This window comes from Caretta caretta, chromosome 5 (assembly GCF_965140235.1).
Source record: "Caretta caretta isolate rCarCar2 chromosome 5, rCarCar1.hap1, whole genome shotgun sequence".
In the NCBI taxonomy this organism is placed as follows: Eukaryota; Metazoa; Chordata; order Testudines; family Cheloniidae; genus Caretta; species Caretta caretta.
Window position 1 is genome coordinate 113998766 of NC_134210.1, and position 16261 is coordinate 114015026.

The following is a 16261-nucleotide window of genomic DNA, read 5'->3' on the forward strand; positions in this document are numbered from 1 at the left end:
TTACTCCAGTCGGACTTTATATTGAGTTAGCTATCTTGACATTTAAAAAAACAACCCCCACCTTCTTTGCAGTAAAGACAAAGCCTTCGACTTGGGCTTGGGTAGAAGTTAAATGACGGCTATAATTTGCATTGTAGATGTCTGTTGGATGGAACTAGGGTAACTGGTGGCAGAAAGCTTTGCTCTGTTCTGAATTCTGGTGCTGATTTCCTGTGTGAATATGGATAAATCATGCAATCTCTCTGCATCAGTTTCCCTGCCTGTAAAATGAAGACAATAATAACTGACCTCAGAGAAGTGGTGTAAGGCTTAATTTATTAATGTGTGTAAAGTGCTTTGAGAGTTTCGGATGGAAGTTGCTGTAGAAGTACAAATTATTTTAAAGTATTTTTATTTCTAAAATTAATTTTAGACTAGCTCCCCTTCAGCAGAGACAGAAGAAGACTTCTTTAGCAGACCGTTCTTTGTATAATCCAACAACTGCATTCCAAAAAGTTTGCAGCATATTCAGCCAATTGCAGTCAATACAAACGACAGAATATTTTTAGGTGCTTTTATAATGTCTTCGTCTTTCATTACAAATTGTTTTTCAGTCCAGTATGTAATACTGTAAATTCATGCCTTATGCTTTTATATTCCTTGTTTTGGTTATTTTACCCGATTTGCTCATCATGAAATTCAAGTGATAGTTGGTTGTTCTGTTGCAGGCCCTGAATCCATTCCCCCTCACTTGGTGAAAGTAGCTTTGGCACCTATAGCTTTAGTTGGAGAAAGCTACCAGTATCCACCTGTCAACTGGGCGTCAGTTCTTTCTCCTTTGATGAGACTAAACTTTGGTAAGTTTAATGATTTTATGAGTCCTTTGGATCATTTTCATGTGACTTGTGTTCAAAAGATCATACTGTAAAACTCGAGTTCTCTCAAGAGTGTAGAGCATTTAATACACCCTGAAGTATGATTTTTTTGTTTCTGAGCTTATGTTTGCAAACATTCCCATGGGGACATTGGAATTCCAATACTGGAACAAATTAGAGAAGAATCAGAGCCACAAAGTTCAGATCTAGATCTGAAATTCCCCAGAATTCAGGAGTTTCTGGATCAGATTTGGGATTTGGCCCATTTTAGTAATAGGAGCCAACTGCAACATTGGGACCTGGACCTAAACTTGTCAGTGTCCACGGTAAGGGAGAAGCTGGAAGTTGCCATAAAAATTGCTCTTGGATTTAGATTGTGTGGCTTTGGAGGGCTCAGTAATAGCGAGGCTGCACTTATTTCTTGCTGTTAGCCATTTTATTTATTTACAAGGTGCTCTTAAATCCAAAATTCTGGAAATTATGAAACTGTCATTGTGGAAAGCAAAGCCCTTGCCAGATGTAGAAAGATCATAGGAGGTTTTGTTGATATTTTTGCCTGATGATGTGTTCTTTCAATGAATTCTCTTAAGTTATATAAGAGAAATTTGCAAGAGTATTTCTCATATTGAACCAAATTGTCCATATTGCTCTAATATCTGAATGGTGCTTTGAATGTGGAAACTTGTTTAACACACTGGGAAAAATTGTGTGTCCTCTTTTACCGAAGAAAGAGGAGTTTCATGTTATTGTAAACCATAGAAGTTCCAGAAGAAACAGTGCATCCGTTTAGTTCCTTTGTTTTAATTCGAAGGAACAGTGCATCTGTTTCATTCCTTCGTTTGAGACTGCTTGGTCTTTGACGTATAAACTCTTGTCATTGTACCTGAGTAGAATTATGGAAGTTAAATATATGCATGAAGAAGTGAATAGATACCCCTTTGTATTAGTAGTGGATGGTTCGTGAGCAGTGCTGATGTTGGGCTACAGAAGCAGAAAGCAGAGCAATTGTATTTTAGCCTGACGTCCAAACTGGAAATGTGAAACCCTGAAGTAATTTTCAAGAAACATGATCATGAATATTTTTGTGATACATACTGAGTTCAGTCATAATAATAGTTATTCATGAATATTTGAATGAGGGATGGGTATTTGTGAATATGGTTATGAATCCTGAAAGTTTCACATGTTCTAACATGAATGATTTATTCATCCATAAACTGATAACAAAAGCAGATTATTTTCCTGTTTTAAAAAGTTCAGTGCTGCATTCGTGGAGCAGAAACAACACTATGTGATTTAGGATAGGCATACCTCACAACTACTGAATAACAAATAGCTTGGGTGAACAGTTTGCAAACAATCGACAGTCTGTAAATTATTAATCCAAACTATTTGGTGAATGCTTACAAATCACAAATACTTTTGTAGCAATCTGGATTGGGTACCAAACAATATGCTAAAGAAAAAGGCTAAATTTCTATGTCAGATTCTCAAAATCACGAGCATAATGTTAGGCTCCTAAATCCATATTTAGACATTGAAGTGAATAACCTTATTTCAGAAGTAAAACTACTCAACAGCATCCATTACAGTGAACTTTAGGCTCCCATTTCTGAAAATTTTGGCCCAAATAAATAAGATTAAAAAACAAATGGTTCCACTTTCAAGTATTCTGGAAATGTATATAAAGCAAAGTTGAATTAAGACTAAGCTTGATAAATTTATGGAGGGGATGGTATGATGGGACTGCCTAAAATGGCATGTGGCCCATCAGTGACTGCCAGTAGCAAAAATTCCCAACGGCTGGTGATGGGACACTAGATGGGGAGGGCTCTGAGTTACTACAGAGAATTCTTTCCTAGGTATCTGCCTGGTGGGTCTTTCCCATAAGCTCAGGGTCTAACTGATCGCCATATTTGGGGTCAGGAAGGAATTTTCTCCTGGGTCAGATTGGCAGAGACTCTGGGGGGGTTTCGCCTTCCTCTGCAGCATGGGGCACAAGTCACTTCCAGGTTTAAACTAGCATAAATGGTGAATTCTCTGTAACTTGAAGTATTAAAAGCATGATTTGAGGACTTTAGTAACTCAGGCAGAGGGTAGGGGTCTATTTCAGGAGTGGGTGGGTGAGGTTCTGTGGCCTGCAATGTGCAGGAGGGCAGACTAGATGATCACAATGTTCCCTTCTGATCTTAAATCTATGAGTCTAACTTTAAATGTCAGTATTAAATTTGAAATCCCTGTCCTTCGTGTGCGGCTACAATAGAATGAACTGTTATGAAAGCCATTCCATTGTGCAAAGCAAACTCTTTTCAGATTTGTATGGTTATCTTTATCAAGAGACGGACAATTTCAGATTTTTGGGGAGCCTGAACAGGACCCACTAATTACGAATTCAATAACTAACATAAGAACTCTATTCTTTAGAAAGATCCCCTACACCCAGACCAGAAGAATGTCTGTGCCCATGCTCCAACAGCAATAACAATGATTCACCTGTAGTTCTGTGAAGTTGACATTTACACTGGTGCACAGCATGCTGAATGTAAATGGAGCAGAACAGGCTGAGCTTAGCAAAAAAGGAATATCAATCCTTGGTTCCCCTTCACGGGGTTCTTTAATAGTTTGATTATTCTCTCCATTTAGCAAAGAACATTGATTCTTTTTATTCTCCATGTTCACATTTTAATGCTTTTCTTCTCAATTAAATTTGAGTGAATGCCACATGCTTGGATTCTGGACACATCCAAGGGTAATGAAGTTACATAAATAGAGAGAGAGGTCTGCTCTAAATGTTACCAGTGGTGTCACAAAAAATACAACATATTTCTGCTAGAATAAAAACGTTTACCTTCATTTTTATTTTTTCAGCATTATGGGCTGAGAACAAATTGAAAGTTAAAAGAATTGCATTGTAAACCATTCACTTTCTTCTCCTTTAGGGGAAGAGATTCAGCAACTTTGTATTGAACTTGCGGTGACCCAGGCTCAGTCATCTCAGAATGCTGCAATGCTCTTGGGGATGTGGGTAGTACCACCTCTAGTCTACAGTCTTAGCGTATGTATATCAGCGTTGCGGTCCAGAAGGCTTATGAATACTCTGTGTCCTCTTTTCTGTGTACAAGCTTCCTTACACAGGAAAGCACATCTTAATCCTGTGCACCTACATGCTTACTATTCCAGCCCTGCATTTCATCCAAACACAAAGTGACATTTGTGCAGAATTTTCTAAAAGTTTTGTTAGATCAGCAAATGGCTTTTAATGGCTCTCTGAAATTACTTATAACAGAGACTTCAAACTCAAGGCAGACTTGAGACTTTCCATCACCTATCTATTTACTTATTTTCCACTGAATGCATCCGATGAAGTGAGCTGTAGCTCACGAAAGCTTATGTGCAAATCAATTTGTTAGTCTCTAAGATGCCACAAGTCCTCCTTTTCTTTTTGAGGATACAGACTAACACGGCTGCTACTCTGAAACCTGTTATTTATGTCAGTTATTCATCTTGCTTTCCTTCCTTTCTGTTCCTCTAAATTAGTCTTTATACAGTTGAAAGGGTAATCTATGTTAGCATCAAAATTCATGCTATCCTCAGATGAAAAGTGGGAATCAAGTTGTGGAAATTCAGTATGGGCGCTACAAGGCCCCCAGCAACACATAAAATTAGTGCTTTAGAAATCCTGCAAACTTCCACATCAACCATAGCTAGGATCAATAATGTCACTCTGATGACTTCAGTGGAGCTGAACTGAGCTGAGAAGCTGGCCCAGAATCATTAGAAGAAAATCCTGCTCATTTTAGTCTATGATCCTCCAGTTCTCCATGGTTTAGTGAATTGGTAATCCATTTGAGTTGGTAAAGATGTTAAAAGTTTTGGGATTTGGTAAGGGGTTTGTCATTGGCAAGGAGAAGACTCGAGTTTGAGCCTCTCATTTCTCAACACAGCAGAGTCTGCAGGCCACAAGGGCAGTGCATTCAGCTCCACGAAGCGGAGAATTTAGCCTCGTCCTGAAAATTGAGAAGCAACCTTCAAGAGGTTTGAAGTACACTGCTTCTGCACTTCTCTGCCAAAGAATTGTACTGAGTTGTGCATTTTGCGTTGCATGGGTCAAGAGTTCTGCTGGAAGGCCCAAGTTGTAGTCTATCTGATAGGACACAATCCTCAGTATGTGAGAGAACCTGAGGAAAACTTAACAGATCACAAGGGATTAAATTACTGCTTCAACTAGTGTTCCTAAGCACTATGGTAATACAAATAATAAATAATAATAATAAAGAAGTGGGAGAAGCATCTATAGTTATTTGGGATGAAAAAAATTCAAAAGTGCCTCAAGTCCCAGTGACTTCGGCACTTTTAAAAATTTTACGCTTTGTCTATAGCTGAGGGACAATGGAGGTTTTGATCTAAAACTAAGAGCAGGTGGAGTCCAAATTTTTTAGCACAGAAGAAGAAAGAAACTATTTGAGTCACTGGTAAATCTCTTCTACTTTCTGCTGTAAATCATACTGGAAGATTAAGTTCTGTGTTCTGGGTACTGTACTCTAGAGCCATTTAAAACTTTCCAATTTTGCCTCTAATAATTAGTTAATGTTACCTCAATATTATTGAAAAGAAAAGGAGGACTTGTGGCACCTTAGAGACTAACAAATTTATTTGAGCATAAGCTTTCGTGAGTTACAGTTCACTTCATTGGATGCTCACGAAAGCTTATGCTCAAATAAATTTGTTAGTATGTCAAATGCATTCAAAATATTTTGTAGTGGACAGTGTGACTGATGAGGATAATGAAATATAGAGCTTTCCAACTCCAGGTGCCACACGTCCTCCTTTTCTTTTTGCGGATACAGACTAACACGGCTGCTACTCTGAAACCTGTCAATATTAGTAATATTCCCTATACTTAATAAAAGGAATCACCTTAGGAATAGTGAGATAATGGTATTAATTATCTCAGGTAGTAGGAAAGACTTTGAGCAAAACCAATGTCCAGTAATGCCCTGTATTTGCCCTTCAGATGAAAACCAGGAAATATCTTTTTACTACTTTGCCCCTGTGGATGAAACACGTTGCAGAAGACAAACTACAGACTTTTATTGAAGTGTTTTTAGTACAGCATTTTGAAACGAAGAAGCACCCAAAAAATCCTGAGCTTTGCCAGAGCATCTTACAAGGACTCAGCCAGGCTATGAAACTTCCAAGCCCTGCCCAATACTGCTGGAGCCTTCTGTGCCAGGCTGCAGAGAAAATATTTGAGCTTTTGCCAGAAAAGATTCAGGTAAGAGAAGTAAATATTCACATTCTAGTACAGAATTTTAAGGTTTTGGTTTTTTAGGGTAGGGAAGGTTTAGGGAGCAAGGCTGGATGGAGAGATAAAAAAGCCACTATAAGATGTTTACCTGAGTTTTCTACTGTTGGCAAAAACTTTTTTTTTTTTTTCATGAAATCTGCACTGAGCCATTAGATTTAAAATTCGAAGCAGGCGTTTTGGGTAAATATTCTAATACCATTCCGGTGAAAATTTCTTCAGATACTCTTTAGATTATGCAAAAAGAAAAGGAGTACTTGTGGCACCTTAGAGACTAACCAATTAGTCTCTAAGGTGCCACAAGTACTCCTTTTCTTTTTGCGAATACAGACTAACACGGCTGTTACTCTGAAACCTGTCTTTAGATTATGGTAATTTGTAGTGGACTTTGCCTCACAAATAATTAGGCAATTTAAAAAAAATAAAGAATTTGAACTGAGGTAAAATAATTGTTGAAATGGAAGCAGAGAATAATCATGGGAAAAAAACAATGTTAGACAGAAAATTTCTCACAGTGGCAAATTTCTTGAGGACAACAAACAGAAAATACACAAAAGGAAAAGCACTTTTCTTTAGAAGTTTTCAACTTCTTGTTTTTGTTAAACAGTCAAATTAAATACATTCAAGTCCAGCATAAATGCAAAATAAGTGATATATTTTCCAGCTTCATTTTACTTAGAAACTTTATTAAATGATCCCAATGAATAAAAAGGCCCTTAGTGTCTTCATTACTTTAATGATATTAAAATACAGTTATCCACGTTTTTTTCTTTTTCCAGAGAAGTGAAATGGAGATGTATATTGAGGTAGCAAAATGCCTCTCAGAAATGGCCGATGCAGAGGTTGACCGGATTGCCCAGTTCTCCAAGGTAATCGTGTTTCATTCTAGGCTTCTAGATCTCTCCCCAACACTTGTTTATGTATGGGATGAAGACTCACCTGTACAGTTTTATACATCATCTAGAATATTTTAACACCTCTCAAATATTGATTAATGTATCCTCACATCAATTCTGTGTGGTAATGTCATTATCCTCAATTTACAAATGGGAAACTGAGGTAATGGGAAAAACTCCTATTGACTTCAGTGGGCTTTGAATCAAACCCTAAATGACTTCCCAAATTCAGACAAGTCTGTAGCAGGGTCAGTAACAGAAACTAGGTCTCCTGAATTCCAGTCTAGTGGTTTAACCACAAGACCAACCCCTTCTATACACTGGCCATCTGATTCTTTAAACATACTAAATACAATGTTGTAACCCACTGTGTCTGAGTTGATGTATCCTGGACACTGTTGCAAAATTGAAAAAGTGTATTGCAATTTTTTGATTTCACACTTGCCGCTATTATAGATTTACCACACAGTATTTCAAATGCATTCAAAATATTTTATAGTGGACAGTATGGCTGAGGAGGATAATGAAATATAGAGCTTTCCAACTCCAGGTCACTTGCTCAAATAGAGTTGAGATTGATAGTGATCCAAAGTTAAGATCTGGTGATGAATTGACCTCTGTGGAATGAGTTGGTGATCTCAGATCAAGCCCCCTTATATGCGGGTGTCTACATCACATAACCACCATGGTACCCTTGCTGGCAGACTCTGAGAGCAGTCCAAAAATTTTAAACAGGCCTTTGAAACTGAACTATCCTCTCACTACGAGGTTAGTCCCTTGGGATCAGGATGAAGTCACACTGGAAAAGCAGTATGAGAAAATCTGCATTGCTACAGTCCATGTTATTCCTGTTTTGTGCAACTAAGACTTACACCAGGGTTGTCACATTGATCCCTTCCATAAGCACTAATCATTGTTTACAAGTGTAAGCAGGGTCTGATTGTACTGACTTACGTGCATTTCATAGAATATTAGGGTTGGAAGGGACCTCAGGAGGTCATCTAGTCGAACCCCCTGCTCAAAGCAGGACCAATCCCCAATTTTTGCCCCAGAACCCTAAATGGCCCCATCAAGGAATGAACTCACAACCCTGGGTTTAACAAGCCAATGCTCAAACCACTGAGCTATCCCTCCCCCCTTTCATGTGCTATTATATGACCCCACGTGATATGTATTATATACTGTATCCTGTCCAATTCATTTAACCTCCCCCACCCAAAAAAAAAAGAAATCAGCTGGCTTAATGATTGAAGGATTCCTCCCATCTCTATACAGAGACATGTAGTATCTTTTACTGTTCTCACCCAGGAAGAATGTTTTACTTTAATCAAGTTTTTGTTGCTTTTGCAGAACAATATAGAAAAGACCACTTTCATCAAAGTGTATTTAGTTTCTCAAGGCCGACTGTGTTTGTTGAGCTTGAATGATGTGATTGGTATTGCGGTAAGATGCCAGCAGAAAGAAACTATGGCATGGATGTTGTTTCATAGTTTCTACCATGCCCGAATTGTAAGCCATGAAAATACAGGTAAGGCCACACTGAAGGAAGAAGCGAAAAAGCTTAATGAATCTGCACGAATTATTTTAAATAAAAGTTTTGGTCCAATCAAGTCTTTCTAGGTGTGTTATGTATTACAGTGGACCCTTGCTAGAGCGCGGATTCACATATTGTGCGGTCATGGCGATGGATCCCAAATTTAAATATTTAAATTGGGACCCATGGTAACGCACTCCTGCTATAATGCGATCCCCACATTAACGTGGTACCCTGCATGGATCCCGAACCCCGCGATCTAGTGAGGGTCCGGTGTATTTCTGAAGTATTATAAATGGATGTGAGGATTTTTATCGACCAAAATACAAGGTCACTGCTCTCCAAAATTTAAAGCCTAACTTATACAAATACAAATGGATAGGAGTTTAAATGGAAAGGACTTCAGACGTATTCTGTGTTTGAAGGATTTGCAAGAGTGCTGTATTTGATTGAAATAAGGGAGGCTACTTAATATGTAAGCAGTGAGATGCATGAAAGAAGACACAAAACTAAGAGTAGCAGGAGATGATAAAAGGAGCAACTAAGAGGCAACCTAGGAAGGAATGGAGTACACACCCAATTTGCGCGTGGAAAGTGGTTGGTGTTTTGTTTGGATAAAGAAGGCAGGACTGTGTTTTGGATTAGCCAGGTCTGACTGATTGATGAAAAGACTGTGATTGATCTTGGTAGCTCTGACAAAAACTCAGTGAGGCAGTTATAGGGAAGGAATCTTATAGTTATACTGAACAGTTATATGGTGGTATGCAGTGGTGAGCTGGAGCCGGTTTGCACCGGTTCGCGTGAACCGATTGTTAAGTTTTGAAGCAGTTTTAGAACCGGTTGTTAACCCGCTTCCCTGCAGGGGGCGCTGAGGCTTTGATGGGCTCAGGCTGGGAAGTGATGTAATTCCTCCTCTGGCCGCCGGGGGCGCTGCGCTGTGGGAGCCATGTGGGCTGCTGCCTGGCCCTGGGCATGAGCCCTGTTGCTGCTGCTGCTCCCCTGGCCCTGGGGCTCCCGATGCTGCCTGGTGGGTCCCCGGCTGCTCTGCTGGGCCTGGGCTGCATCCTGCTGCTCTCCCCATGAGTACCCACCACCCTGCCCGCAACCAGCCCCTGTCGCACCCCCTGCCCAGCCTCCAGCCACCCCCGCATCCCCTGCCTGCAGCTAGCCCCTGTCTCCAGCCACCCCCGCACCAGCCCCTGCTGCACCCCCTGCCTGCAGCCAGCCCCTGCTGCACACACCCCCTGCCCTGCCCGCACCAGCCCGTCTCCAGCCACCCCCGCACCCCCTGCCCTGCCTGCACCAGCCCCTGTCTCCAGCCACCCCCGCACCCTCTGCCCTGCCCGCAGCCAGCCCTGCACCCCCTGCCTCCAGCTAGCCCTGCCCCACGCCCCTGTCTGCAGCTGGCCCCACATCCACTGGTGCCCTGCAGTTCCCAGGGCAGTAACCCTGCACACCTGCTTCAATGAGGGGGGCAGGGAGCAGCTGGGACCCACACATGTGCACACCCTAGGGTGACCAGACAGCAAGTGTGAAAAATCAGGACAGGGGGTGGGGGGTAATAGGAGCCTATATAAGAAAAAGACCCCAAAATCAGGACTGTCGCTATAACATCGGGACATCTGGTCTCCCTAGCACACCCCCAGGGAGCGGCGGGGACCCACACATGTGAAATGGAGCTCATTTCTAGTTCAGGCCCATCTTTTTAAAAAAGAACTTTAGGCAGGGTTAACATACATCCATATTTTCCCGGACAGGTCAGGCTTCTTGGTTCTTAAATTGCCATCCGGGAGGAATTTTTAAAATACAGATGTATGGTAACCCTGTTGATACAAAAAATACATATTGGGGCACATCCCTTAAATCAGAACTTTTTATAGGGAACCGGTTGTTAAGATTTTGGCAGCTCACCACTGGTGGTATGCCCTTGGGTACTGGGAGGCTCCTTAAAGCACTAAGACTAGTTGATTAAGCATATAGCTACTGTATTAATTTTATTGATCAAATCTGCACTGGAAGAGGTTTTACACACCACTTCTTATACTCCCCAGATTCTTTCCCAACATGCACTGGACTCGACGCAAAGCCTAGATTTATTTGATTGGGGGGGTGATCTTCTGTGTTAGTGTTGGAACGTCATAATCAGGAATCTATATGGGATGTCCACAGAGCAGATCAATGATATCTGCAGGATGGAATTATTATGAAAGATTATTTTTTCATTATCTTTTTCAATGTATTGTTTTTAGTTTGCTAGCTTTAGGGATTGTTACAGCCACATTGTCTATGTTATAATGTGAGTTTCAGCTGTTATTATTAAGGTGCCTATATGCCTTTTGGCATGGGCACACAAAAATTAAATGTTATGATTGTTGCTATTATTCCTCCCCTGGCCTGCTGTTTGATTGCTATGGTGGTTCCTGGTACTTGCTTTTTAAAGAAGGAGTATTTGCTATCATTTTACATAAGACAATATTCTTGTTCTTACAGGAGTATTGAAAAGAATGGACTGGCTGTTAGAATTGATGGGCTATATCAGAAATGTTGCTTACAAGTCAATATCTATACAAAATGTGGATTTTAAAGAGGTACATCCTGTGAAAATAATATGTAGCTTTCAGAAAAAAATGGTTTCTAGTGTAATTTGTCCTTTCCAAGGAACAAGTATTCCCTCACTTTTTATCTTTTAGAATAATGTCCTGTTATCTCCATAAGGAAAATCACTGATCGTCCTCAAAAGGTTTTTAAAATAAGGGCATATATTTGAAGTCTTTTAAATAAGTAAGTCTAGCAACTAACCTGTGAGAACAATGACGGAGTATAAAAGGAACCTATATCATGTAGAACTCTATACACTTAGAACTGTTAAAAGGAAAAAGCTCCTTTACGGTATGTTAATTCATCTGTGGCATTCATTGTCCCAGTAGTTCAGAGTACTGCAGCTGCATTTTTTTTACAAGGGTTGGACAGTTTCAGGGCTACCAATATTATTCGTAGTTATGCTTACTAAGATACTTAAATCTCATGCTTTGGGGCATTGCTTGATTGCTGCAGAGCTCAGAAAGGATCCTCCTCCCTTGTTATACAGTATTCCAATACACTATAGTACTATTGGCCATGTGCAGTATGGAGGTGAGCATGTGGCTAATCCTCCTAGAGCAGAGGAGGGCAAACTACGGCCTGGGGGCTGCATCCGGCCCTCCAGCCGGTTTAAACCGGCCCTTGAGCTCCTGCTGGGGAGTGGGGTCTGGGGCTTGCCCTGCTCCAGCCAGAGAACGGGGTCGGAGGCTGCTCCCGTGTGCTGAGGCTCCCGGAAGCAGCAGCATTTCCCCCCTCTGGCTCCTATGTTCAGGGAAGCCAGGGGGCTCCCTGTGTTGTCCCCGCCCCAAGCACCACCCCACAACTCCCATTGGCCGGGAACTGCAGCTATTGGGAGCTGCAGGGGCAGTGTCTGCGGACAGGGCAGGGCGCAGAGCCACCTGCCCGACCTCCGCATAGGAGCTGGAGAAGGGACATGCCGCTGCTTCAGGTAAGCACTGCCTGGAGCCTGTACCCCTGACCTCCTCCTGCACCCCAACCCACTGCCCCAGCCCGGAGCCTACTCCCACACCCTGAACTCATTTCTGGCCCCACCCCAGAGCCCTTACCCCCAGCCAGAGCCCTTACCCCCTCCTGCACCCCAACCCCAATTTCGTGAGCATTCATGGCCCACCATACAATTTCCATACCAAGATATGGCCCTCAGGCCAAAAAATTTGCCCACCCCTGTCCTTGAGCATCAGCTGTTGGTTGCTGCATGGAACAGGATGCCAGATTTATTGAAATGCCTGTCCATAAAGCATTATTTTCCAGTGTAGATAAAAAAAAATGAAGAAGTCCATTGCTAAAGAAGACTGGTTCAGAATTGTTTCCATTTGCTTCCCTTGCTTTAAGGATTGTAGTTTTTAAATACTGTTGTACTACTTTAAATTACAAAAGCCAGACCATTAAACTGCCTTTAGTCTTTCTCTTTTAAAGTTTGAGTATTCAGTTGCCTAGGATTTATCCTGGAGAATAAGATGTCGTAACACTTTTTTTCTTCTTTATTATTTAACTAATGAACCAAACTTGTCTGTTTCCTGTTTAGGCTGTAGACTTCCTGTTGTGGATATTTGCAGCTTCTGTGGTTGCCTGGGCTGACCATGCTACACCACTACTACTTGGCCTCAGTGCCAGCTGGTCGTCATGGAAACACAAAGAAGTATTGCCAGAATTGTCTGCAGATGATTTTGGCGAGCATCCAATTGAAAAGCTCTCTGTGCAGGAGACTCTTACTCTCCTTCCAAACAGTGTGCAGGTTTTGCTGGCTAAAGAGCCTTGGAAAGAACAAACGCAAAAGGTAAAGCTGCACATAATTTACTTTCTAAAGGCCTGATCATGCAAGATGTTAAGCACTTTCTGAGGGTGACAGATCACCCTCAGTTTTCAATGGAGTCAGCTCAGGTCTTATGTGAGGCTGCTGTTCTTTCCTCTGTATCTACTGCATCTGACTTGAGCTCTCATTTTTCTTTAGTGCAGTCAGATATGACTTACTTAAAACATGCCCTTAAGATGCAAGTTGATAAGTGTTCTTTAAGGGTTGGTTGTTTAACATTAAGTAGGTTTACTTAGGGGGGAGGGGCGCATGCATGTGCGTACTTACTCCTGCCTATGGCTAGTTCGGCATGCAAACACTTAGGGGGAGATCCTCTGCTAGTGTAATTTACACCAGTGGACGATCTCTCCCTTCCCCCCACAGTTTATTGTGCACATCATTTACTTGCAAGCCTAAATTAGGTATGCACAAGTGTGTGCGTGAGATTCTATGTGCCTAATTTGGGAAATCTGACTTGAGTTTCCTGTAATGTATATAAATGGTGACCTCTGTACATTGACATTTAATTATTTTAAACAAACATGTATGCATTAAGGACTGGATCTTGCCTTCTTTGCATGTGCAAAACTCCCACTGAAGTGAGAGTTTGGAGGATGTGAAGAATGCAGAACTAGGCCATTAATGTGCAAATTTGTGATTAGGTTTTCGTAAAGCATTTGAGTCTGTGCCTTGAAAAAATAAACTACCCAGATATATCGGAAATATTGTATTCTCCTCTAGGCAACAGACATTACCAGAAAGACAACAAAAATTGGAGGAAAGTAAAATAAATAAATAAAAATAAAAAGTGATTAAAAATGATCTGGGTGCTGAAGGCATTGACTTTGGGAAGTCTGGCTAAGGGTATGTCTGTGCAAAAAAACCCCAAAAAACCCACAGAAGTTAGTCTCAGAGCCAGGTTCAACTGACTCTAGCTGGTTCAACTGGGCTAGCACTATGGGGCTAAAAATAGCAATGTAGATGTTCTTGCGCAGGCTGGAGCCCAGTCTCTGAGATCCATTCCCTTTGCCAGGTTACAGAGACCAGGCGCTGGCCCGAGTGAGAACATCTACACTGCTTCTTTTTAGCCATGTAGTGTGAGCCTTATGAGACTGAGTCAGTTCCCCAAGGCTCTGAAATTCACTGCTGAGGTCTCTTTTTGCAATGTAGACATACCCTTACAGACTGATAAAGGAGGATGAGTGCAGATATTTAAAGGTGTAAACATCAAATATGGAGATGAATTATTTACTGTGCTTGCTATGCTACAAAGTAGTATAACTGGGGATAATGGGATGAAGGGAAATGTCCCCAGAAGGCAAAATTCAGTCAGGCAAGATCTTGTGACAGTAGGTTGTACTAGGCTATATTAAGCTGTGGAATATTCTTCCAAGGGAAATGGTGGAAACTGCATTGCATGGAATATTTAAAATTAGACCGGACCAAATATTTGAATACTTACTAAGTGACCAATTCTGCATTGACGGGGAGATACACTGAGTGACCTAAAACGTGTTTTCCATCTCTTATTACTATGATTCTCCAACTCCTCTCAATCCACCCTAGTTCTGCAGTGTTTTGTTTTATTATTTTGCATGTCCACTATTTTAGTTGGTGTTCTGCGTGAGTAAAGTTCAGAACTTTATTAACTGTTTTCTTTAGCAATTTTGTGTATTACAAACCACAACGTCAGCATGCCTTGCAAACAAAATATCAAGTCAGCCAAATGGCTCGCTGCTCCTTTTTTGCCCAAATGTCTGTCCCATCCTACCCAAGCCTGATGATTAAAAACTTAAGTAGCAGGTGTGCAAACAAATAGCCTTTGAAAAATAATTATAAAATCTAACATCAGACAGTAACTTTTGCCCTCTGACATGAAAGCTGGCTCTAAGCTGCAATCTAGTTCTAAATCTGTTTTACATCCATAACAATTTCTAATAGCTTAACAATGATTTTTGGAAAAAATATAAACATAGTGACTCTCATTTTCTATTTGATTTTTTTCTCTACACCACACCTTAGTTACTACTTTATAGATTTAATAGTAAGACACTGAATATTATATGTCCGTGCTAGGAATAAACAAGGTTCACCAGCAACCAAATAAATGATGTCTTGGGAATTCACTGATCAAAGATGAGTATCATCATAGAAATAGTCAACAGTAAGGGCTTGCCTCATTTTCATACTGCAGAAATAAATAACTTTGATAATCACTCAGATAATTCCTGTACTGTTGTGTTAAATGAAATACTAATGGACTGTTGTAATGCAGTGATGGGCAAATTCTAACGTGGGTGGATTTGCCATTCAGTCCGAATATACTGTAGCTAAACTTAAGTAGGGTGCATGTCTTAAGCCAGTCTGGTCCGACAGAATTTGTGATGTTCTGATATGGACATTCTTTTAATTTACAACTGCTATTCATTTTAATCTTAGTTTATTGACTGGCTGTTTAATATAATGGAGAGCCCTAAAGAAGTGCTATCTGAATCCTCCAGAGACTTGTTGAAAGGTAATGTATTTCTGATATTGTTTATTCCTGTATTTCCTTCAGCAGAGGAAAACAGCATTAGTCTGTTAAAGAAGCAAAATGTTTGTAGGTTAACAACACGTTGATGACAGAATTACATATTGGCTTTAAGATAACCTCCACAGGCAAATAAACATTCTTCTCTTTTTAAATCCTTTTTCAGATTGTTTGATCCCTCCTTTTATCTCACTCACCAGGCAACTGAAAATCCAGACAGAATAATATTTTGCTCTCAGTTTTAGCATAAAATAGTGTCGAACGCTAAAAACTTTGTTAATGTCCAGTTAAGGTTACTGGCACACATCAATGGCTTGAGTACATGTTGTTGTTTTTAAGGAAAGTTAGTTACAAAAAATATATATTTTTAAAAATTTCAAGTGTTAGTGCAAGCTTTCTTCTGCATTTCCTAGTGTGTCATTGTTGTGAGAAGACCAGTAATCCAATCAGTTAATGTCGCCTTAAATAATTTTAAACTGGCTGTCAAAGATTAAACGGCTTCAGGACTAACCATTTTCCTAAACTTTTTCAGAGTGCATCCGGGGATGCTTTTGCAGGGACAGGGAAGTGTTTGTAGTGGCCATGAACAGGTTGGGTCCCACGGGAGGAGCAAATTGTGATATGATCAACCTGCCCTTGCTGGAAATTATACACACTTCCTTAGCTAATCCCTTTCATGGTGTCCTGCCGTTCATATGGAAGCATCAAGGGGTTTAGGGAGTAACAGGGAAGAGCATGGAATGAGGTGA

At 40.7% G+C, this 16261-nt stretch overlaps 1 protein-coding gene across 3 annotated transcripts in view; it reads left to right on the plus strand.

The window, feature by feature from the left end:
* Positions 1 to 16261, plus strand: part of FOCAD (focadhesin) — a 200530-nt gene that overhangs the window by 183600 nt on the left and 669 nt on the right. For all 3 annotated transcript variants that reach the window (XM_048849366.2, XM_048849367.2, XM_048849368.2), the window contains 8 exons: positions 708 to 836; positions 3794 to 3909; positions 5869 to 6129; positions 6939 to 7028; positions 8406 to 8583; positions 11080 to 11177; positions 12716 to 12967; positions 15422 to 15497. In XM_048849366.2, the coding sequence (XP_048705323.2) occupies positions 708 to 836; positions 3794 to 3909; positions 5869 to 6129; positions 6939 to 7028; positions 8406 to 8583; positions 11080 to 11177; positions 12716 to 12967; positions 15422 to 15497 (1200 nt within the window). The remainder of the gene's footprint in view (positions 1 to 707; positions 837 to 3793; positions 3910 to 5868; positions 6130 to 6938; positions 7029 to 8405; positions 8584 to 11079; positions 11178 to 12715; positions 12968 to 15421; positions 15498 to 16261) is intronic.